Here is a 24795-nt window from a genome sequence, read left to right on the forward strand (position 1 = left end):
AGAACTAGCTAATCACCAGAGGGCCCAAATAACTTCCTTTGGAAGAACTGCAGGAGGAAGATTACAAAGTGTGGAAAAGAGAAAATGGGATAATAAAAACACTAGAATCTGTCTAGAAGCATTAGTAATTCCAGTGACAACTGTCACATATCCTTTTCCTCCTCTTATTTCTCTTTGACAGAGATGGAAGATTGAAAGAAGCTGATCAAATACTAGCAATCAATGGATATGCACTTGATCAAACAATAACACACCAACAGGCTATCAGCATCCTTCAGAAGGCCAAAGATAATGTTCAGCTCATTGTTGCCAGAGGCTCCTTGCCCCCACTCATGAGCCCGATAGTGTCTCGTTCTCCATCTGCTGCCAGCACAGTTTCAGCTCACTCTAATCCAGTGGTATGAGTATCTCATTTTTTTTCAAATAAAAGTGTGTGTGTGTGTGTGTGTGTGTGTGTGTGTGTGTGTCCTTCTTGTCCATATACTTCTAATCATAGATTTCTGTCATAATATTGTAGCTAGATGATGTAGTGGATAGAGTGTTGGGCCTGAAGTCGGGGAAATCTGAGTTCAAAATAGGTCTCAGATACTTATCACCTTGAATGACAAGGGGCAATTTATTTCACCTCATGTCTGCCCCCTTCTCTCTCTCTCTTCCCTCCCTCTCTCCTTGTATTCCTTCCTTCCTTTTCTCCTTCCTTCCTTCCTTCTTTCCTTCTCTCCCATTCTCCTACCCTCCATTGTCTCCTCAAACTCTCCTTCTTGAAGATGATCACATACTACATACATATTCTATGTCCTGAGTCCTCAAATCTTTTATAACTCATCCTTCAAAAAATAATCACTTTGCTTTATTTTGTATAAATTTTGAATTTTGGATATATTTATATTTTTATCATCAGAACCTAGCACAATGTCTGGCACATAGTAAGTACTTAAGTGTTTTTGATTGACTGACCTTAAAAGTCATCTGATTTAACTCTTTACTTCTAGGCTAAACTATATGAAACAGAAGAATGTTTTTCTATTTATAAAAAATTCTACACAAGATTTTCCAAATTTAAGTTTAACTGATACTAAAGAATAATAATAAATGAAATGTTAAATGACATTTCTATTAAGCTTGTGAACCATCTATAGAGAGTTTTATTTCACATCATAGAAGTACTGATGTATCAACTACTAAACAGGGGCACTGAAACTTCTATTATAGGGCTTATAAATATAAATTTGCTTATTTAAAGGTAATTGTGTAGAAAAATTTCATCTAAAATAACAGTAGACCATATAAAATACTTGAGAGTCTATCTGCCAAGACAAACCCAGGAACCATATGAACACAGTTACAAAACAGCTTCACACAAATAAAATTGGATCTAAACATTTTGAAAAAATATTAATTGCTCATGGATAGGCCAAATCATTGTCATAACAATGACAGTTCTACCTAAATTAATGCATTTATTCAGTGTCATACCAAAAACTAGTTTCATAGGGCTAGAAAAACAATAACAAAATTCATCTGCAAGAACAGAAGGTCGAGGATTATCAAGGAAATCAATGAAGAAAAGTAAAGAAAGGTGGTGTAGCTACCTCATATCTCAAACTGTATTATAAAGTAGTATTTATCAAAACAGTCTGACACTGGCTAAGAAACAGAGTTGTAGATCAGTGGAATGGATTAGGTACATGATACATTATAGTAAATGTCTGTAGTAACCTAGTATATGATAAACCCAAAGATCAAAAAGTTTTGGAACAAAAATTCATTATTTCACAAAAACTACTGGGAAAACTGGAGAACACTATTGAAGAAGCTAGATACAGTCCAAATTCTCACATGGTACACCAAAGTAAGGTCAAAATAGATATATGGTTAACATATAAACGATGATACTGTAAGAAAATTAGGAGAGCGTGGAATAGTTAACCTCTCAGATCTATGGATAAGGAAAGAATTTTGGGCCAAACAAGATACAGAGAATATTGCAAAATATAAAATAGATAATTTTGATTATATAAAATGAAAAAGTTTTTGCACAAACAAAATCAATGCAACCAAAATTAAAAGGGAAGCAGAAAACTGGAGAAAATATTTTGCAACAATTACCTCTGATATGGGCCTCATGTCTCAACTATATAGAGAACTAAGACAAATTTGTAAGAATATAAGTCATTCCTCTATTGATAAATGGTCAAAGGATATGAACAGGCAGTTTTCAGACAAAGAAATCATAAGATTTCTGTAGTCATACAAAAAAGGTTCTTAATCATTTTTGATTAGAAAAATGCAAATTAAAACAATTCTGAAACACTTCCTCACAGCTATCAGATTGGTTCATATAACAGAAAAGGAAAATGACAAATGTTAGAGAGACTATGGGAAAACTGAGACACTAAAGTATTTCTGATAGAGTTGTGACTGATCTAACCATTCTGGAAAGCAATTTGGAACTATGGCGAAAGAGCTATAAAACTCTGCATACCTTTTGATCCAGCAATATCACTGTTAGGTCTTTATACCAAAGAGATCAAAAAAGGCAAAAGGACCTATTTGTACAAAAATATTTATAGCAGCTCTTTTTGTGGTGGTTAATAATCTGGAATTGAGGAGATGCCCATCAATTGGGGAATGATTGAATATAAACTGTAGTATAAGATTGTGATGGAATATCATTGTGATGAGAAATGACAAGTAGGATGATTTCAGAAAAAAAAAGAAAAACTTACATAAACTGATGAAAAATAAAGTGAACAGAATCAGGAGAACATTGTACACAGTAACAACAGTATTGTACAATGAAGAACTGTTTATGCCTTAGCTATTCTCAGCAATACAGTGATCCAGGATAATCCCAAAGGACTCATGATGAAGCATGCTTTCCACCTTCAGAGAAAAAACTGATACTGTCTGAATACAGACTGAAACATGCTGTTTTTCTTTCTTTCTTCCTCCCTTCCTTCCTTTTTTCCTTCTTTCCTTTCCTTCTTCCTTCCTTCTCTCTTTCCTCTTCCTTCCCTTCTTTTTTCTTTCCTTCCTTCCTTCTTTCCTCCCCCCTGTCTATCTCTCTCTCTTTCTTTCACCTTCTTATACAAAATGACTAATATGGAAATGTTTTACTTACTATCTCAGGAAGGGGGAGGGAAGGGAGAGGAGGCAGAAAGGGATAGAATTTGAAACTCAAAACTTAACAAAAAAACCCAAATGTTCAGAAATTGCCTTAACATGTAATTGGGGGAAAATGAAGTATTAAAAAATGAAGGTAACAGTAACTGAACATTCCCATTCATTTCACATCCAGTAAGGTTATGCTTAAGATTCTGGAAGCTAGGCTTCAGCAATATATGATCTGAGAGTCTGCATAAGAGGCAGAGGAACTAGAGGCCAAATTGCCATAATTTGCTGGATTATAGAAAAAGCAAGGGAGCTTCAGACAAACATCTACTTCTGTTTCATTGACTGCACTAAAGCTGTTGACTCTGTGGGTTACAACAAAATGTGGCAAGTCTTAAAAGAGATAATACTGTTGGATCATCTTACTTGTCTCCTGAGGAACCTGCATGTGGGTCAAGAAGTAACAGTTAGAACCAAACCTGGAACAACTGATTTAAGATTGGAAAAGGAGTATAACAAGACTGTTATATTTAATTTTAACTTATATGCAGACTGCATCATGTGAAATGTCAGGCTGGATGAATAAAAAGCTGGAATTATGGTTGCTGGGAAAAATATCAGCTATCTCAGCTATGCAGATTCTACCACTCTGATGATAGAAAATGAAGAAGAATTAAGAATCCTCTTGATGAGGGTGAAAGTGGAAAGTATAAAAACTGACTTGGAGTTAAACATCAAAAAAACTAAGATCTTGGCAGCTGGTCCTATTACTTCCTGGAAAACAGAGGGAGAAGAAATGGAAGTGGTTTTTATATTTTATATTCTTGAGCTCAACAATCACTGCAAACAGTGACTATAGCCATGAAATTAAAAAAGAAAGTTTGCCCCTTGGAAGAAAAGCCATGACAAATCTGGACAGCATACTAAAAAGAAGAGTGTCACCCTTATGACAAAGGTCCATATGGTAGCAATATATAAATTGAGAGGATCGAAAGGAAATCTGAGCTTCACAGAGTTGACACCTTTTGAGTTGTGGCACTGGAGAAGACTTTTGAGAGTCCCTTGGACAGCAAGGAGATCAAATCAGTCAATACTTAAAGAAATTAATTCAAACTGTTCTTTGGAAAGTCAAATACTGAAGCTGAAGCTTAAGTATTTTGGCCACATAACGAGAAGATGGGACTCATTGGAAAAGACTCTGATAATGGGAAAGATTGAAGGCAAAAAGAAAAGGGAATGGCAAAGGATGAGATGGATGGACAGTGTCATGGAAACAACAGACATGAACTTGGACAGACTTTAGGAGATAGTGGTGGATGAAAGGGCCTGGCGTGCTATGGTTCATGGGGACACAACTGAATAACTGAACAGCAACAATAACAAATCATAACAACAGATTTTCATTTTTGTCTCACTCTTTTCAAACTTAGGTAAATGTATACTTGAGATAGAAGTGGGAAGGCAGAAAAGAGAGTTGGAACCAGAAAATCTGAGTTCCAGTCTAGGCTTTGATGCTATCTGTATCAACTTGGACAATTTTCTTTACCTCCCCAAACCCCAATCTGTAAATATAGGGATAATAATAGATGTATTTCATCTATAACTCAATATATGTATTCCCCAAAATCTCTGTACTATGCAGAATCATGTAATGAAAACCATAGAGCTTGTGGAGAAAATGGTTTTAGGGGCACAACTCTCAAAACCTTTATAAGAGACATAAAAAATAGAAACTTGATTAAAAAAACTCAGTTACATGTTTTTTTTATAACTGCTCAATGGTTAAGAAAAAAACATAAATACAACAATAAATAGTGGCCCAGTCCAAGACCTGGAACTGCCTCCCAACTCTAGGCCTCTTCACAGAGCAGGAGGTCATGGATGTATGGGGGTGAGGGTAGAACTGGTAGAACTTTTCTGCTCATAGCTCCTGCTCAACTTGAACATATACAATAAATAGGGCATTTTCCCTCAAAGAAGACCTAAGTTTGCTTATGGAAGTGGGAGTGGGAAAAGTTGCCCTTTGTGAATTATTGTGAAGTGGTACAGTTTTCTGCATAAGAAATTGATAATGAACCATAAAATATTCCCTAATGTATCAATTGAGTTGGAACAAGTTTGAGTTTTCAAAACTTAAGTTATGGAAGAATTGACTGTACTTGCCCTATCCAACTGAGAATTGTTGTGAGGAAAGTTCTTTGTAAATTAAAAAGCACTATTGTAATATAAACTTTTATTATTTTTATTCAGGTTCAGTGGCAACATGTGGAGACCATTGAATTGCTTAATGATGGATCAGGTCTAGGATTTGGTATAGTAGGAGGAAAATCCACTGGAGTAATAGTAAAAACCATTTTACCTGGAGGAGTGGCTGATCAGGTAATCTCATTTAATGAGGACATATTTTTTTCATGATTACCATAAGTTAATATCATATATCTTCTATTAAAACTCAAAAGCAAAACTTTTGGACTACATTGTAGTAGAGTAAGCTCCTGGATGGCAGAAACTATTTTATTTTAGTCTTTTTATCTCCATCACCTGGAACAGTGCTTTTGTTCATAGTAAGCATCTAATAAATGCTTGTTAAATGGATGACTTGGGTAGGATTAAAGTAACTGAATTGTAGGTTTTACTGATCAGTTTTTTTTTTCTTTAGTCTCAGAGAAGAAAATTATCTGAGATCTGAGTGTGGTCCTAAAGTTTGGACTAGATTATCTGTAAAAACTTCATGAGGAGATCAAGGCTTTGGATTACATCCCTGTACCTACCATTTATCTTCACTGTGTTCCATGGCCACAAAAAGACCGTATTCCTAAATCTAGATGGCTATCTTACAAATGCATTATCATTTATTACTAGGAGAATTTGAGAAGAGCTTGACAAGCTACCAAATATTTCCACTTTGCCCTCTAAACTCATATCCTAGTCATGGGGTCACTAGTATCATCTTTGTGTATGAAGCTCCACATGGCTTAGCATGTGTTTAATATGTTACATGGTAGAACACTGGTTAATACACGTAATTCTTTTACTGTTTCAAATAATATGTGATTTCATTGGTATGTGGATCCCTTTCAGAAATACAGATTATGGCCCTTGCTAGTCTTCGGAGATAATTTTCATGACCTGCTGTATCCCTAGAAATTTATCACCTGTTGAGCCTCTCCAAATTGGAGTGGGTTTATTCTTGGATGACAGATGTGCAGTCTCATATGAGGCTTCTGAGCTTGATAGTATATCTTCCATACCTTGTGCTACCATGCTATGTAACCTTGAAATTCAAGAGTTGCCAAGGCAATCTTCATGCCATGATGAAGGATCATAGTAGTATTTATTGGGGTGTACACGTGACAGAAGAATAATTAACAAATTCTTTAATTGTTATGATTCTTCACACATTTGTTGTGTTGAGGTAAAAAATTTAATACTAATACTGTATTCTGTACTTGGGCACCAGTCCGCAAAAAAGTTTAATTTATTATTAAGAAATAATCCAAGCCATTTCTAGCTTGGTTGAAAGAAAGTTATCCAAACTAGCTTCATCCCCATGCCCTACAACATAATTCTGCCCCAAGAAAATATAAGATAACATTTATAGAAATCTCATAATGGGAAAAGATATCTTAAAACACAGTTTCTGGGCTAACATTCTAAAAGAGAAGAACCTAGTCACTATCCCATTCCTCCTGGACACTCCCGTTAAGGAAATTGAAATTAAATAAGGCACCATGAGAATGCCCCTGTTTTCATGAAAAGGTCCTTCCATAAAGGGAACTCTTGCCTAATCCCTTCAGAGGATTGAGGAGATAACCTTTAATTATAATCACATAATGAAAGCCTTTTTCCCCCCATCCTATTCCCAAGGAGTCTGGAAATCAGTTTAGGGGGAATTGTTATTTCTTAATCTTTCTAGAGAAACTAAAAAAGATTTTTTAATATGCTTCCATAGTTGGCAAAGTTAATTATTTTGTGAAGGGTTCACCCTTGATTATAGCCATGTCTTGACTTTCATGTCAGTGATCTATATGTATTTTTGACAATCAAAGCAGAAAGCAGTATGTAAAAATTTAGTTTTATAATTGAGGAATAAATAGAAATGTAAGTAATCAACTTTTGCTGTTTCTGGCTGTTAACATTAGGCAGCACTTCAATGTGACATAAGCAGTTTGCTTTCTTTAAAAACTTTTGCTGTGTCTTCATTCAGCAGAGAACATAACCAGGCTCCTCTAGTGCCTCTTTTTTAAAACTCTGTTGAAGTTAAGGATCTAAATATCAGCTCTGCAGACTAATTTAAGAGGGAAATAGTTCCATGGTAGAATCATTGTGGTCCCTTGTGATCTATAGCACTATAATATAAAATTAATGCATATTTGTACAATAGATATCCCTCTCATCTTTGCAGAGACAGCCATTTCCTTTTACCTTCTGTCAAAAAGACATAAAGATTCCAGGCATTATTTAGAAAGTTTACCTTACATGTATTTAGATCTAGATCTATCTGTATGTCTGTCTGTATGTCTATATATCTAGCTTTTCTATGTCTATCTGTCTATCTATCTTGCAATAACCTGCTGGCAGATCAACCTTCCTCAAGCCTCTCCCCACTTCAATCTCCCCTCCATTCACCTACTGAAGTGATTTTCCTAAAGCGCAGGTCCAATCATGTCACTCCACATACCCCTACTTAGTAAACTCTATTGGCTTCCCATTGACTCCAGGAGCAAATACAAAATTGTTTCACATTTAAAGACCTCCTACTTTTCTGGTCTTCTTATATCTTACTCTCTGCCCTGTACTTTTTGATCTAGTGACACTGGTCTTCTGGCTTTTCCATCTTTCCCCTCCAGGAATTTTCTGACTCTCTGCCATGCCTGGAAAATTCTCTCTCCTTAACCTTGCCTGCTGACTTACTTGTCTTCTTTTAAGTCCCAACTAAATCCCATCTTTTTCAGAAAGACTTGCACAACCCCTCTTAGTTCTAGTATTTTTCCTTTGTTAATTATTTCCTGTATATCTTGTATGTAGCTTGATTTGAATATATTTGACTGCTGTTTCCCCCATTAGATTGTAAGCTGCATGAGAGTAGGGACTATCTTTTTTATCTCTTTTCTGTATCTCCAGTACTTAGCACAGTACTTGGCACATAGGTGCTTAATAAATGTGTATAAATATATGTAGATGTGTGTCTACTTATATATGGAAATACATACACATTTATTAAGCATCTGCATATATAGTTAAGGATAAGGGAAGGATTAAGATCTGTTACTAAATAGATTTTGTAATTTGTGTAAATTCAATTCAGTTATATCTAATTCAATTTGGATGGTGTTATAATACTAGAAGGGCAACTAGGTGGCACAGTGGATAGAGTGCCAAGTCAGAAGTCAAGAAGACTCATCTTCTGAGTTCAAATCCTACCTCAGACACTTACTGGCTATCTGACCCTAGGCAAATCACTTAACTCTGTTTGCCTCAGTTTCTTTATCTGTCAAATGAGCTGGAGAAGGAAACGGCAAACTACTCCAAGATCTTTGCCAAGAAAACCCCAAATGGGGTCACAAAGAGTCAGGCACAACTAAAACAACTGAACAGCAAAAGAATTAAGATGGTTGATATCATGATCTTCTAATTTCTTTGTTCCTTGTCTTTGACAGTATCCTATTAAAACAAGATAAATCCTATTTACTTTTCTTTCATAATGTCTCTTCATGTTTGTTTCATTATTCCTTCCTTTTCTTACATCTAGCACTGTACTTCACAGATTCTTCTCATTTATAGGATGGACCAAGGACTGCGTTAGCCTTCTAAACTACCTCTTGACTGTCTTCTCTAATATGTTGGCATATTCTACTAGATGAATTTCTTCCATCACTGTCACAATATAATGGAGTGATGTAAAGCTATTAAATAAAAATTTACTAATCTCTTGCTATTAAAAAAACATTGTGCTAGGATCCTGCGACTGCTTAGAAACTCAGTCCTTGCCCTGAAGGAGCTTACATTCTACTGAGAAATACAATATACACTGATAAGGAAATGCACAATTATTTGAGGAGGGGGAGGGAAAGAGAGAGAGAGAGAAAGGGGGGGGAGAGAGAGAGAGAGACAGAGACAGAGAAAGAGAGAGAGAGAGAGAGAGAGAGAGAGAGAGAGAGAGAGAGAGAGAGAGAGAGAGAGAGAGAGAGAGAGAGAGATGGGGGGAGGGAGGGAGGGAGGGAACAGGGGGAGGGAGGAAGAAAGAGAGCTCGCTACTTACTAGAGAGATCAAGAAGACTTCACAGAGGATGAGGCAGCCGAACTGAGCTTTGAAGGAAACTAAGAATTGTGAAAAGCAGAGATGATGAGGGTGGGAAGCGATCATCCCTAAGATTTGAAGACAAAGAGACAGAATACTGAGTTCAGGGAAGAGCAGTTAGCCTAATTGTCCTGGAACCCACAGCTAGTGAAAAAGTAACAGGAAATCAGTCTGAAAAGTTAGGCTGGAATCCTGTTGTGGCATGATTTCAGTGCCAAGCTGAGCAATTCACATTGTGTCTTTGAAGAAACAGGGAGCAAGTAAAGGATTTGGAGCAGGAAGTGGCAAGGCTGGAACAGTGCTTTAGGAAGGTTATTGTGGAAGAATTACGAAGAACAGATCTCTTTGGGCTCTTCATTAACTGTTGAGTGCAGCCTCCACCATCTCCCCTGGCTCTCTGCAATCTGGTGTTACCTTACCACTTGGTGAGCCTCCCTGGCAGCCTGACCTGCTGTTTGGCCCCTTGAGCACTTCTGTGGGTCCCTGTCTTGGACTTTTACTCACTGTTTATTTCCTCTCTGTTGATAGCTGACATTTAGGTTGTGCTTTACCTACAATTATAATAATCATAATAATAATAGCTAACATTTTCATAGACCTACTATGTGTAAGCCCTGTGCTAAGAGCCTTCCAAATAGCACAGTAGCAGAGTCTTGCCACGTTGCTGGGAGGTAAGCAGCATCGATATTAGTTATTATTGCTATCGTGTAGCCAAGGACAATGAGCCTTAGAGAGTTTAAGTGTTTGCCTATGGTCACAGAGCAAAGTCCGTGGCAGATGTTATATCTCAATCTGCCTTGTGATTCCAAACCCACCATTTTATCTGCTGCACCAAGCTGGCTCTGAAGTTTTTCCTTTCTACTGCTTTTTTTCTTATTTTTGCTTATTCAAATCCAATTCCATTGAGATACCTTCAATGCCATGAAGTTTCACTAGCTTACAGTGAACCGATCTTCCTTTATGTGTCCCCTCATTCATTTGATAATTTTCTACATGCTTGTTTTTATTTTTGCATATAGAAGATATACAATAAATATCTTTTGCTTGATCTGACTAGAAGTTCATTTGGATATGCCTCATTTATTCTGTAATAAATGGCTCTCAAATTCACAAGCAAAGTATGTCCATCCTTTATTGACAAAGCTAATTTCTTCCTACACTTGACTTTACAAAAATGATGTGATTTAGAAAAATCGTATTTTTAGATCAGTAATTCCATTAGACAATATTTGGGTCATTAATCATTCACTGTCTCATTCAGCATGGGCGATTATGTAGCGGAGACCATATATTGAAAATTGGGGAGACAGATCTGGCCGGTATGAGCAGTGAGCAAGTAGCACAAGTACTCAGGCAGTGTGGGAATCGAGTCAAGTTGGTGATTGCAAGAGGCATCATAGAAGAACCCATGGTGACGGCTTCTTCAGGCATCACATTGTCCTCTTCGACGTCTTCCATGTCGGAAAAGCAGGTGAGTGTACACAATTAAACTGATTTGGAAGACAATACTTCACAAGGTTATTCTCTACAGAATCTGAACTAATGGGCAAAGTTCTAGCATATTTTAGTTCTAATTAACAAATACAATAAAGAGAAATTTGTTAAAAAAAATTGACAATCTGTTAAGCAAGAAGAATATTTAACTATAGATGAATAATAACTCACATTTATACAGTAGCTTAAAATGTACAGAGCCCTTCCTCTAATACCCTGATGAGGGAAATAAAGAAAACTTGCTTTTTTTTTAGGAGAGAAAAAGTAAATTATAAAGAAGTTGTTCGGCAATGAATCATTCATTCACGCTCAGAGCACTGAGAGATGGGGCTCTGAAGGATACATTTTAAAAGATCAGCCTTTAGGACTAACGTATTATGTCTTCTAGTATTCTCCTTCCTTGTGTGCCTAACTAAAAGAATCTTTAAAGGTCTTTTATGAGCTGAGCAACTAGAAATACCCTTTCGTTTTTTTTTTTAATTTGTTTTGAATAAAAATGTGCAAGTTTTCAGTATAAAACAATTTGCATTTGGTTTGGAAAGAATAAATAACCATCTTGTACCTGACGCCAAATTGAAGACAAAAGGTTTGTGGGAAAGGGTCCTTCCTTTTATTCTAATTATACACTCAAGCAAAATGTAGTATTTGGTTTATGATTTACATGTGTAGCTTGCTGCCCGTTGCTAGTAATCAAAGCTTTATTCACAGGAATATCATACTTGTCTTTGACTTCTGATACGAAAGAATATTCTGAAAATGTATGTGAAAATTTTTGAAATGGGGTCATTATTTCAATTTTTTTGGCTACGAGCCCTTAGGGATTATTTACCAATTATAAAAATTTGCGTCCAAAAAATTTGTATTCCCAATACTTAGTTCTTAAAGAATAGCAGCAAAAAATTTGAGATAATTATCATAATGATTATGAAGACATATATTTTGTTTCCATAGTTTTTTTAATTAGAAAAATCAAATTGGTGTTATTCTTAACAGATGATTATTAATTCTTGGGGGATGGAGTAGGGGTAAGAGGAAGAATCTTTAACTCCTTAGCAAATATTTGAAATTTTTTCAGTAGACAACTAGAATTTTCTATGATTTTGTTGTTTTTAGCATAGGTTTGGCTGTTATTTTTTAGGAAAGGAAAGAAAAAAGAAAGAGAAATCTTGTTTGGGAAAGCATTTAAATGGCATTCTTTTGTGATAAACAAAAGATTTTATTCAGCAATACATAAATGAATGCAGTACCAAAACCACTTGATGTAATTGAATGCTTAAAAAACTCTATTCTGTGCATATCCTCATTTCTGGAGCTTGTGCCCCTTTTAAAATCATCTGATAGTCAAATTGCCACCCTCTAAAATAGCACTCGCATAAGTCTTATTAAAAATAGAAAACACATTTGTTTCCATTGAAGCAGATTTCATCCTGTCATTTTCTGGTAATTATCTAAATTCTAAACTTTTGCTAAGTTTGCACAGATAATTATGTGTAAGGGAAAAATGAAATCAAACTTCAGTATAGCATTATATCTCATTTAGGTGGAATGCCAATGAGATGTAGTTAGGATTAGAAGAGGTCCAGAAGAAAACCCAGCTTTAGACCTCACTTGGCCTACGATCAGAGACTAGGGTATTGTCATTTTATAGTAAGAATGGTTTGTGTTGGTAACCCAGTCCAGTCTACTGATGCCTCATGATTCATTGTGTATTAGTGATTTAAATTATTTCACCAGTCAGCTAATGACCAGCTCATTAATGCCTAACCATTCATTGGCAGCACAATTTCACAGATTGGGAAGTGTTGGCACATTTATGAAATCTAGATCATATTGGCATTCTAAGAAGGAAGATTATTTGTGTGTAGTAAAAATGTGTTCTTATTTAAAGAAGTCTGGTATACAAAACTCGTAATTAAAAAAAATACAATATAGGGTTTTGTTTTATACCAGATATGTGATTTCTTTGGTATAGGGAGAACCTAGTGAAGAAACTCCCTCCACATAAGTCAACCAGAACCTATAGGATAACTGTGATCTTAGAAACCATTTACTTAGGGTGTTGAGACTTGACTTGTCCAGGGTCACAAAATCTGTATGTGTCAGAGATGGGACTTAAACCAAAGCATTATTGACTTTGAGGCTATCCACTAAATCAAGCTTCTTAACAGTATGATATAATTTTACATAATGTAAAAGGGTTATACATTTCACAAAAGAATTTGCCAGTCTTAAGCATTTATTAAGTGCCTATTATGTGCTAGGAACTGAACACTAGGCATACAAAATGTGGCAGAAGACAGTTGTTCTCAAGGACCTCATCATCTCATGGTGGAGACAAGTACAAATAAGGTAACTGTTTGTATAGGATATGTAGGATTTTTACATGTGTGTGCATATACACACAGTGTAAACTAAAATATACAGGCTATATAGGGTAAATGATAAACAGAGGATGAATAGGAAAAATGAACAGAGGGAAGTGGGAAAGGCTTCCTGTAGAAGGTGAGATTTTAGCTGGGTCTTGAAGGAAGCCAGGGAAGCCAATAGGCAGAGATAAGGAGAGAAAACATTCCTGGAATGGGAGACAGTCAGAGAAAATGCCTGGAGCAGAAAGATGGAGTTCCTTGCTTGTGGAACAACTAGGAGGCCAATGTTACTGGACAGAAGAATACAGGCTAGGGAGTAAGATGTAAGAAGGCTAGAAAGGTACATATGTGAGGGATTGGGAGTAGTGGGGAGTGGAGGAATAGGTTATGAAGGGTTTTGAATGAAAATGCCAAAAAAGAGAATTTTGTGTTCGATCATGGAGGAGATAAGGAACAACTGATGTTTATTGAGTTGGAAGGTGACATTGTTTGACCTAAAGGAAAATCATTTTGAGTGCTGCATGGATTAGCATGGGGAGAGACCCACCAGCAGGCTATAGGATTCCTCATGCACTTCAGTTGTCTATATTTACTTTATTGATCTAGGCAAACGTAATATTATTGTAATGGAAAGAGCACTGGTCTTATAATCAAGAAATGTGGATTTGAATTCTGATTCGTATAATTATGGGCATAATTTGACTTCTCTTATCCTCAGTTGCTTCATCTGTAAAATGAGGAAAGTAAGCCTTATACTATCTCCCTCACTGGGTTCTTTTTGGGGAATATATTTGACAAATCTCAAGGCATTACATAACTATGAACTATTATTAGTTATATGAAAGAATGACTTGGAGTGGTGAATGGAAATCTTTTGATTTAAAGCCTGTTGACTGACTGAGAGAATCAAGTTGAACTTCTTGTAAAGAAAAATCACCTCCAAAAAGCGTAATAGAAGTCAATGACAAAGCAGAATTTAGTTTATAAAATTCTGTTTTTTTAGCAGATTTTACAGGGCATCCAGAATTTTTTCTGACCATTATATGTTTTAACTGTTATATATTTTTAATTAACATAGTTAACTATATTTAACTATTTTTGCTATGTTAACAAGAGAAGCAAGTCACATCACTAGAAACTCTCAATACAGTAAATAGTTTTCCTAGCTTTCTGTGGAGTCTAAATCAGTCATTCCTATATAAGAACTGCATTTTCTTGAACAAAGCTGAAGTCCCTATTTTTATTTGCTCTTTTTTGTTTTGTTTTAATTTAGGTGGAAGTGTCTATGCAGAAAAATGGAGACATTGAAACATTTGATGTAGAGCTCACCAAAAATATCCAAGGATTAGGCATAACCATTGCTGGTTACATTGGAGATAAAAAATCAGGTAATAATTTAAAGTAAAATGTTTTAAAACCGTGTTCTTATAGCACTCTATGATGTCTGCTTTATGAAACATTCTTTTTCAGATAGACATGTAAACAAAAAAAGCTTCATTTAGTATCCTTAGACTGTATGCTTTTAAAAAACAACTTTAGAAACAGGAATTCTCAGGTGAAATGAGAGTGGAAATAACAATCTTAATAAAGGGACATTTGAGGGATATTTGATCCCTTAATCCAAGGAAATGTAGTCATTGAAGAGAACACAAGCACACGGGTCTGAGTGCACCCTCTCAAATATGTAGTCATTTTATTCATAGAAATAGGATTTCTAGGTCATCATGCCATTGACACAGAAGTGATCATTGAGATGATGACAGTAAAATCAAAGGTCAAATAAAATCTACTTTAATAATCTCTAGAGTAATATGCCCAGTTTTTTTGGGGGGGAGGAAGGCATTGGTTTGTCTATTAGTATTAGTTTAAAACAGTGTTTTTGTTTCTTCTTTTTTAATAGCTGGCCACTGGGATTCCACTCTGCTGCTTACCTAAAATGGTAGCTGTAGAATCATATAAAATTATAGATTTAGATATGAAACTGGGAAATGTGTTATGTTTTCTGTATCTTTAATTTACATATTTCTAAGGTCATGCTTAGATTGCCATATAGGACAGAAACAAAATATTAATTTTTTTGTTTTTTTAAACAATTCTCAGAATCTTCAGGTATATTTGTAAAGAGCATTACAAAAAGCAGTGCTGTTGAACATGATGGAAGGATCCGTGTTGGTGACCAAATCATAGCAGTAAGTCATTTGCCTCATCTTTAAAATGATGGGGATAGATTAGATTTTTTTAAAAAACTTGACATTTTAAATATTATTTTAAAAATTTTATTGATTGATACTTAATTTTTTATGCGACATTTCCCTTGTAAGGAAGAAAAGTAGATAAGAAAAAAGTTCCAAGATAATTTTAAAACCTATACATAGATGTAAATCTGCATATAGCCAATGTATCTGATATAGTATGTAATGTTCTGTGTCAGTAGTCCCCTACCTCATCTCTTCTTGGAGAGAATATTGATCATTGCATTTAAAATTATGTTATTGTTAACTAAATTTTTTTAAGGACCTTTCCAACTCTAACAATATTTGAATCTATTGCATATAACAACACTTCATATGTCCTGCTTTATTGGTGAATTAAGTTTTCTCTTTATGGAATCTTTTGGATAATTGAAGTTTAACCTTTTAATAATGATAACTTAACCGTGTCTTGAAGGTTTTGAGACATCTCTATGTTCAGTTATATTGTTTTGTAGACTGGAAATGGGATCAAATCTGTACGGATTTCAGCTTTTACTCTGGAATGAATTTTCTTGAATAACTTCTTGGTGTCTGTTTTATATTTGAATTATCACTCTAATATAGTTATACATTTGGTTTATGTTTTAGAGTGGTTAAGCCCAGAAATCACAAGTCTTAGCTAAGTGGGTCTTATGCTTTTCAGATATTTAATATGAAAAATTTTGAGTGTTCACACATATTAAAACTATATACAGTGCTCTTAGTTAACTGAGAAAATATACAGAATATGGACCCCTTGCATTAACTCGATGACTCTATCAGGAGTCCATGACCACAGATTGGGAATTTTTATATTTGATATAGGAAAACTAAAGACATGTAGTTACTCAATTGGACCACTTGGTGACACTCATGTTTTTTCTCTTGGACTAGTTGGGTGTGTAGTTTTGGACATACTAGGGTTATCTTTTAATTGTAGGTATTTAGTGAAAATTTTTATAAGATACAGACTTGTTTTCTTTTAATCCAATCAAACTCTTTGTTGCTAACAAGTAACCTTGTGAGTGATGCTTATCAGAGAACTTTTGGGATGCAGATGTTAAGGGCAATTTTCAAAAGAAGTCTCCTAAGCATCAGTAGGGATCTTAATCCAATTTAATGATCTCTCTATGCTAAAAACTTCTAGAATCCTTTCAAAGACATAAAAATAGGAACAAATGACCAGATTCTGCAGGCCAGTGAGGAGACTTAGCTCTGATACTTACTACCTATAACTATCTTAGACAAGTCGCTTATTAACCTGTTGGAGATGAAGCTTCTTAATCTGTAAAATGGGAATAATAATCCTATATACCTTGCCTGCTGTACAGTACTTGTGTGAGAATCAAATGATAAAATATATAAAAAATCATGTATATATAATAAAATGCTTGGAACACTTTTCATTTTTCCCTTCAAGGTCCAGTTCACATATTACCTACCATAATAACCTATTCCTGATGACTCCTGGTTGTGCTCTTTCCCCCTCCCACTGGTATCAACTTTATATTGTTCTCTGTATATATTTTGTGTTTATCTGTACACCGTGAGTATGTTTATCTACACAATAGAATGTAAGCTACTTGAGGGCAGGGACCATTTAAAAAAATTTTTTTTGGTATTCCAGTGCCTGATGTGTAATAGACACTTAATAAATACTTGTTGAATTGAATTAAAAGAGACATGTAAATAATAGGCATTCTTCTTATTATTCCTTTGCTAAAGTTCTTTTCTGGTGCTTTACCATACCTGACAGAGTGGTTTTGAAGGCTAGGGAAGGAGTGTGCAAACCCTGGTAGATGCAACAAAGCTGGAGAGGCTTTTTGTACAGACCTGGAGATGTATTATGTCTGTTTTCCAAGGAATAGTCTAGTTCAGTGCAGAAAGGCTCATGAGTAGAATGTAAGGTACAATCTGATAAATCTTTGGGCCACAAACACTCTAGAAGGCTATTCAATAAGGTACACAGGAATTCTTCATTGATCTCCGGAGTACCCGCCCTTAATAAAATCAGAGATTTTTGAAATAAGAATTGTTATTGTTATTATCTCCTTGTCTTTTTTTATGGAGTTCAGACAGAAACATTCCTGGTTCAACACACTATCTTTTTATTGTTATTCTTTCACATTTAATGTTGTGGACTACTATGGAGTTGGATAAAGTTGCTGAATTTTGTAATTAAAGTATTGGGATGTAAGTTCGCCTTCAACAAATTCACTGAAAGCATCTTGGGACAACTCCAGGTGCAGACAAGATGATGGGGATGCCCCTGCCGCTGCTGCCGCTGCCGCCACTGCCACTGCTCATAACTGCTACTAGTGCGCCTCCTCCTCAGACTTTTGCTTTCTGCTCTGTTACTTTCCACCTTCTCCATGGAGTTGTCCTGTGTGACTCCTAGCAGAAACTCTTTAGAAGCTACTGAACCTTGATTCTGCTTACTGGGTAGCCTTCACCCAATTTGTCTATAGCTTTCCTTAGTATTTCTGTTTTGTATGACAAATAAACCTCAATCTGGAAATACGTCTGATTCATTCTTTTCTCACCTAACTTTCTGCACCTATTAGTAAGCTGTTGGCAAGTCCCAAGATGCCCCTCTGATCCTGTGAGTACTCTGCTTTTTAACTCCTGCTCATGCTTGGTCTCAACAAACGTATCTACTCCCATCTTGCCCAGCTTGCTTTCTTTCCCTGTTCCCCTTCCTTTTTTTCTACTAAAATATTTATACATACGAGTTTGGGTGAGCAGCACTGCACTTTGAATCATTTAATAGGCAAACAGGTGAAGTAGAAATCAGTCAGTGAATAAGCCTTTATTAAGTGCCTGCTATGTCCCTAGCACTTTTGATACAAAAACACAAATGAAAACATCCTTGCCCTCAAGGAGCTTACAGAATAATTTTTTAATAAGGAGAAGATATACCTGTGAGCATGTGGAATTATATAAATATACAAATTAAAATATTTGAGCTATAGTAAGTACTACAGATTTGCCTACACTTGTCAGTGGCTTTTTTCTCATTGAGATGGAAGGCTATATAACATCTTAGAAAGAGTCACATGACTTTTTAACTGAAAAGTTAATTATTGATTCAAAGGCTAAAGCTTCCAGGTTGTTTTCTTACTGTATTTAAAATCATTACCTTGATATCTTCATCAGAGTTCTTTGGTTTTTAGCAAAATTCAAAATATTCCATTTTTCATCAGCTGTCACCATTTTAATCTACTAGTGAGTTATAATCCCTTTTATTTTAAAAAAAGTTATCTTAGTTCCAATCCAATTTTTCATATTTGCATCAATTTGAAAGGGAAACATTAGCACCTTGTGGATAATTTAAAACATGCCATTAAAAGGTACTCAGCTCAGGTTGCATTTTCATGACTGTAGGCATAATTGAAGTTTCCTCTACTTGACTGTTCATTAAATGTCAGAGTTGCTGTAATGCCAACCTCTTCAAACCCGCTGGAGTTTTGGGTGCCAGGTAATAAACATTTCACTGTGGTTTTTTTTTTATATTTATGGAGTTAAAACAAATAATTTTTCATTCTTTTCACCAATTTTAGCACTTTCTCCTTTGTAACAATGAAATATTTGTTTATTTAATTAATGTTAGATAGAATCAGATAGTTTACTGGAAAAAGTACGTGCACTGGAAGACATGTTTGAATCTCAGCTCCAAAATTGGTCAAAAATATCTCATTATTCTGAGCAAGACATTTAATCTCACCAAGCCTCAGTTTCCTCATTGGTAAAAAGGGGATAGCCCTTCTACCTAACACAAGGTTGGCATGAAAGAAAAAAAAAGAATAGTAAACCTTAAATTACTCTATAATTATGACATTTTAATATCATTCTTTTTTCAAGCTTTTATTTAATATTATTTTTCCCCAGCCACGTGCAAAAACAGTCTTTCACATTCATCTTCAAAACATCCAAATTCTCTTCCTTCTTCCCTCAATCCCCTCTCCCCCACTGAAAAGGGGGGAATTCCATAGAGGTTATACATGTGTAGTCATGCAAAACACATCTGTAATAGCCATATTGTGAAAGAAAACATAGACAAGAAAAAAAACTCAAGAAAAATAAAGTTAAAAAAATATGCTTCAATTGTACTCAGACACCAACAGTTCCCTGTCTGGGGATGTGTAGCTTTCCTCATCAAAAATCCTTCAAAGTTGTTTTAGATCATCATAGTGCTGAGAATAGCTAGGTCATTTATGGCTAATGATCTTAAAATATTATTGTTACTTTGTACGTAGTAAATTTCACTTTGCATTATCAGTTCATACAAGTCTTTCCAGATTTTTCTGAGAGCATCCTGCTCATCATTTTTTATAGTACAATAGTATTTCATCATAATTAAATACCATAACTTGTTCAGTCCTTCCCCTATTGATGGGCATCCACCCAGCTTCTAATTATTTACCCCCAGAAAAGAGCTGCTATAAATATCTTTGTACATGTAGTCCCCTTCATTTTTCTTTTTTATCTCTTTTGAGATACAGATGTACTAGTGGTATTTTAATAGCATTCTTTTTGACTGATATATAATAATCTTTGTTAAAGACAATTTGAGAATTACCTTTGCTTAAGAAAATTACTATAAGCTTTCCTACAAACATCAAAGAAAGGGCTTCTGAATATTAGTATGTTAAGTTTGAAGTTCAATGCTTCCTAGTATGATCTGTGAAGTAATTTTGAAGGCTTTGAGTGTAAGAATAACTAGCTTGATGCCATCTTGGTTGTGGTGGGAAGGCAGGGACTTTGAGAATTTTACCATCATTTCCCCACTAGTAAAAATCCCAAGTTATTTGTAGAGAAGAGTTGCTGTATATTGGCAGCAGTTTGTGACGTTATTGAATAGGATGAATCTCTCTTTTCTTATCCATTTTGTACTAATTGATTGGTATCTTATGGTTCCATGATTTAGATAACATAGCCAAGTCTACATCTACATATATCCTGGTATATATGAAAATAGAGTAGCCAAAACTGGTCAGAGCTCCACAGCCTTACTTCTACTTGGCATTTACCTTAGGAAGGAAGTATTTTTAAGTGCCTGCTATGTGCCAGCCATTGGTCTGTTTTATAAGTATCATTTTATTTGATCCTCACAACAACCCTGAGAGGTAGCTACTATATCTATCCCCATTTTACAGTTCAAGAAACTGAAGCAAACAGAGATGGGGTGATTTGCCCAGGGTCACACAGCTTTTAAGCATCTGAGGTCATGAATTGAGGTATTTCTGACCCTAGGACCAGCACTATCCATTATACCACCTAGCTGCTTCAAAGATCTTTGCCAGGTTGAAAACTTGAATAGTTAGGGATACTTTGCTGCTTGTTACTATTTTTAAAAAATCTTTCCTCTTTATATATGGAGGAGGGGAGAGGAAAGGGGGAGGGAAGATTATATGTTTTAAGTATGAGCTACAATTTCTAAGAATGATGGAGAAAGTACATATTTTGTTTTCCTTAGACTATTTGATGAATTTAAATTATTGAAGTTAAACAGATAAATGGGTGTGCAGTCTATTTTGATATGCAGCTGTGCTATGGGAGAAAACATGGAATTGTGAAACTCAAAATGAAAAAGCAAACCCTCAGCTTAAATTCTTTGGTATTTTAAGGAATTCTGTGTAATCATGAAACTATATATACATATACACACACACACACACACACATATATCTATCTCTATCTCTATCTATATCTTTAGGATTGAATTTTTGCCAGATCCTTTTTTACAAAAATAATTTCAAGGGAATTATGATAATCTTGAAGCTAATCCCCTCATTGGCATGGGGATATAATTTTGGGTTCTCAAAGACTATAGTACTCAGCTCTTCTAAAGCGGCAAGAGCTCCATGTATGGGGCCAGGAATGTATTTTCTGTATATAGTCTGGGCCCCTACCTCACTGAATGTGGAGCGATTGATGGTTTGTCACCAGCTTCTGAAATACAGCATACTATAACTTATTAAGGAGATCATAAAGTCATGGATCGTGATCTATACTGGTGGAGAGAGAGCTCTTGTTAAAGAACTCATGAATCTTGACAAGTATCAAAGTAGGGTCATGGATCTTGAGTTGGAATCATCTAGTATGACATCTCCTTTTTTCACATGAGGACAGTCAGGTTCTGACTGGTTTGATGATTTACCTTGAGTTATACAGGTAGTGAGTAGCAGAGCCTGGATTTGAACTCAGGTTGTCTTGCCGCAAAATCTGGTGCTATTTCTTTTATTTTTTTAATCTATTTATTTAACTTTTAACATTCATTTTCACAAAATTTTGGGTTCCAAATTTTCTCCCCCTTTCTCCCCTCCCCCCACCCCAAAACACCAGGCATTCTAATTGCCCCTATAACCAATCTGCCCTCTCTTCTAACATCCCTCCCTTCCCTTGTCCCCTTCTTCTCTTTTGTCCTGTAGGGCCAAATAACTTTCTATACCCCATTACCTGCATTTCTTATTTCCTAGTAGCAAGAACAATACTCGACAGTTCTTCCTAAAACTTTGACTTCCAACTTTTCTTCATCCCTCCCTCCCCACCCATTCCCTTTGGGAAGGCAAGCAATTCAATATAGGCCATATCTGTGTAGTTTTGCAAGTGACTTCCATAATAGTCATGTTGCATAAGACTATATTTCCATCCATCCTATCCTGCCCCCCATTGCTTCTTTGATCCTGTCCCTCCCAAGAGTGTTGACTTCCCATTGATCCCTCCTCCCACTGCCTTCCCTTCCCTCATCCCCCTCACCCTGCTTATTCCCTTCTCCCCCACTTTCCTGTATTGTAAGATAGGTTTTCATACCAAAATGACTGTGCATTTTATTCCTTTCTTTAGTCAAATGTGATGAGAGTAGGCTTCATGTTTTTCTCTCACCTCCCCTCTTTTTCCCTCCACTGAAAAATCTTTTGCTTGCCTATTTTATGAGAGATAATTTGCCCCATTCCATTTCTCCCTTTCTCCTCCCAATATATTTCTCTCTCACCACGTAATTTCATTTTTTTAAGATATGATCCCATCCTATTCAATTCACTCTGTGCTGTCTCTGTGTGTGCGTGTGTGTGCGTGCATGTGTGTGTGTGTGTAATCCCACCAACTACCCAGATACTGAAAAGTTTCAAGAGTTACAAATATTGTCTTTCCATGTAAGAATGTAAACAGTTCAACTTTAGTAAGTCCCTTATGACTTCTCTTTGCTGTTTATCTTTTCATGCTTCTCTTCATTCTTGTGTTTGAAGGTCAAATTTTCTTTTCAACTCTGGTCTCTTCATCAAGAATGCTTGAAAGTCCTCTATTTCATTGCAAGACCATTTTTTCCTCTGAAGTATTATACTCAGTTTTGCTGGGTAGGTGATTCTTGGTTTTAGTTCTAGTTCCTTTGACTTCTGGAATATCATATTCCATGCCCTTCTGTCCCTTAATGTTGAAGCTGCTAGATGTTGTGTTATCCTGATTGTATTTCCACAATACTTAAATTGTTTCTTTCTAGCTGCTTGCCATATTTTCTCCTTGATCTGGGAACTCTAGAATTTGGCTACAATATTTCTAGGAGTTTCTCTTTTTGGATCTCTTTCAGGAGGTAATCGGTGGATTGTTTCAATATTTGTTTTGCCCCCTGGTTCTAGAAGTCTAGGCTCTTTTTTTTGATCATGGTTTTCAGGTAGTCCCATAATTTTTAAATTGTCTCTCCTGGATCTATTTTCCAGGTCAGTTGTCTTTCCAATGAGATATTTCACATTATCTTCCATTTTGTCATTCTTTTGGTTTTGTTTTGTGATTTCTTGGTTTCTCATAAAGTCATTAGCCTCCATCTGTTCCATTCTAATTTTTAAATAACTGTTTTCTTCAGTGAGCTTTTGGATCTTCTTTTCCATTTGACTAATTCTGCTTTTTCAAGCATTCTTCTCCTCATTGGCTTTTTGAACCTCTTTTGCCAGTTGAGTTAGCCATTTTTAAAGGTGTTATTTTCTTCAGCACTTTTTGGGTCTCCTTTAGCAAGGTGTTGACCTGCTTTTCATGCTTTTCTTGCATCTCTCTCATTTCTCTTCCCAGTTTTTCCTCCACCTCTCTTACTTGATTTTCAAAATCCTTTTTGAACTCTTCTATGGCCTGAGCCCATTGAATATTTATTCTGGATGTTTGGGATACAAAAGCCTTGACTTCTATGTCTTTCCCTGATGGTAAGCATTGTTTTTCCTCATCAGAAAGGATGGGAGGAGATATCTGTTCACCAAGAAAGCAACCTTCTATGGTCTTATTTTTTTCCCCTTTTGGGGCATTTTCCCAACCATTTACTTGACTTTTGGGTCCTTTGTCAAGAGTAGGGTATACTCTGGGAATCTGTGAGATCTCAGTTCTTCCAAGGTGCCACAATCAAGCGTGTACTGGTCTGGACTCAGAGAGGGATTTTTATGCCCAGAATCTTAGCATTTACTTCTCCATAGCCACCTGGCCTCCAGTTCCCAAGTCAGCACTGGGGGCTGATTTTCAGATAAGGTGGATGGGCAGGGCCAACATTCAGTGTGAGAGAAAGACCAGCTCTGCCAGGGTCTCCACCCAGGGCTAAGGTAAGACTCTGCTCTTCAGTGCCCCCAGGGGTTTTTACACTCCAACAATGACACGGTCTGTATGGGCTGCTGTGCAGCCTCTGTGGCTGCTGCCTGCTGCTGGAGCTATGGGAAGGCCCTTCTCCCTTCCTGGTCAGCTGATAAAACCCTGTCACTGACCTTTGGCGCCTGTGGGCTGAGGGATCTGAGGCCCCGCTGCTGTGACTGGAGATTCCGCCCCCAGGTGTCCTCCTCTCAGAGTCTCGTCGCACCTCACTGCTCGGCTTCCGTGGACCTTTCAGGTCACTGTGGACTGGAAATCTCCTCCACTCTGTTGTTCTCCACTTCTGCTGCTCCAAAATTTGTTGAGAGTCCCTCTCTACAGGTATTTTATGGGCTGTGGGGGAGACCCTGTGTAAGTGTGTCTTTCTAGTCCGCCATCTTGGCTCTGACCTGCTGCTGTTTCTACCACAACTTGTTTTTTTTATTTGGCAAACATTTGCAAATTGTGTATATAAAGTAGTGAATGAATGAATACTTTGGGCTAGCCAAACGTCATATGTGGAGTGTTTCCCTCCTCAGTTCCCTCCATGTTCCTGGCTTCCTTCAAATCCCAGCTAAGATCTTCCCTTCTATAGGAATCCTTTGCCCCTCTTCATTCCAGTACCTCTCTACTGTTGATTATTTCCAGTTTATCCTCCACAACTTGTTTGTACATGTCTGTTTGTTCTCTC

At 36.2% G+C, this 24795-nt stretch overlaps 1 protein-coding gene across 24 annotated transcripts in view; it reads left to right on the top strand.

Annotated features, from left to right (window-relative positions):
- Positions 1-24795, top strand: part of MPDZ (multiple PDZ domain crumbs cell polarity complex component) — a 312491-nt gene that overhangs the window by 139231 nt on the left and 148465 nt on the right. For all 24 annotated transcript variants that reach the window (XM_072596383.1, XM_072596408.1, XM_072596401.1 and 21 more), the window contains 5 exons: positions 182-398; positions 5365-5493; positions 10677-10886; positions 14549-14663; positions 15376-15464. In XM_072596383.1, the coding sequence (XP_072452484.1) occupies positions 182-398; positions 5365-5493; positions 10677-10886; positions 14549-14663; positions 15376-15464 (760 nt within the window). The remainder of the gene's footprint in view (positions 1-181; positions 399-5364; positions 5494-10676; positions 10887-14548; positions 14664-15375; positions 15465-24795) is intronic.

Source organism: Notamacropus eugenii, chromosome 1, assembly GCF_028372415.1.
Source record: "Notamacropus eugenii isolate mMacEug1 chromosome 1, mMacEug1.pri_v2, whole genome shotgun sequence".
NCBI lineage: Eukaryota > Metazoa > Chordata > Mammalia > Diprotodontia > Macropodidae > Notamacropus > Notamacropus eugenii.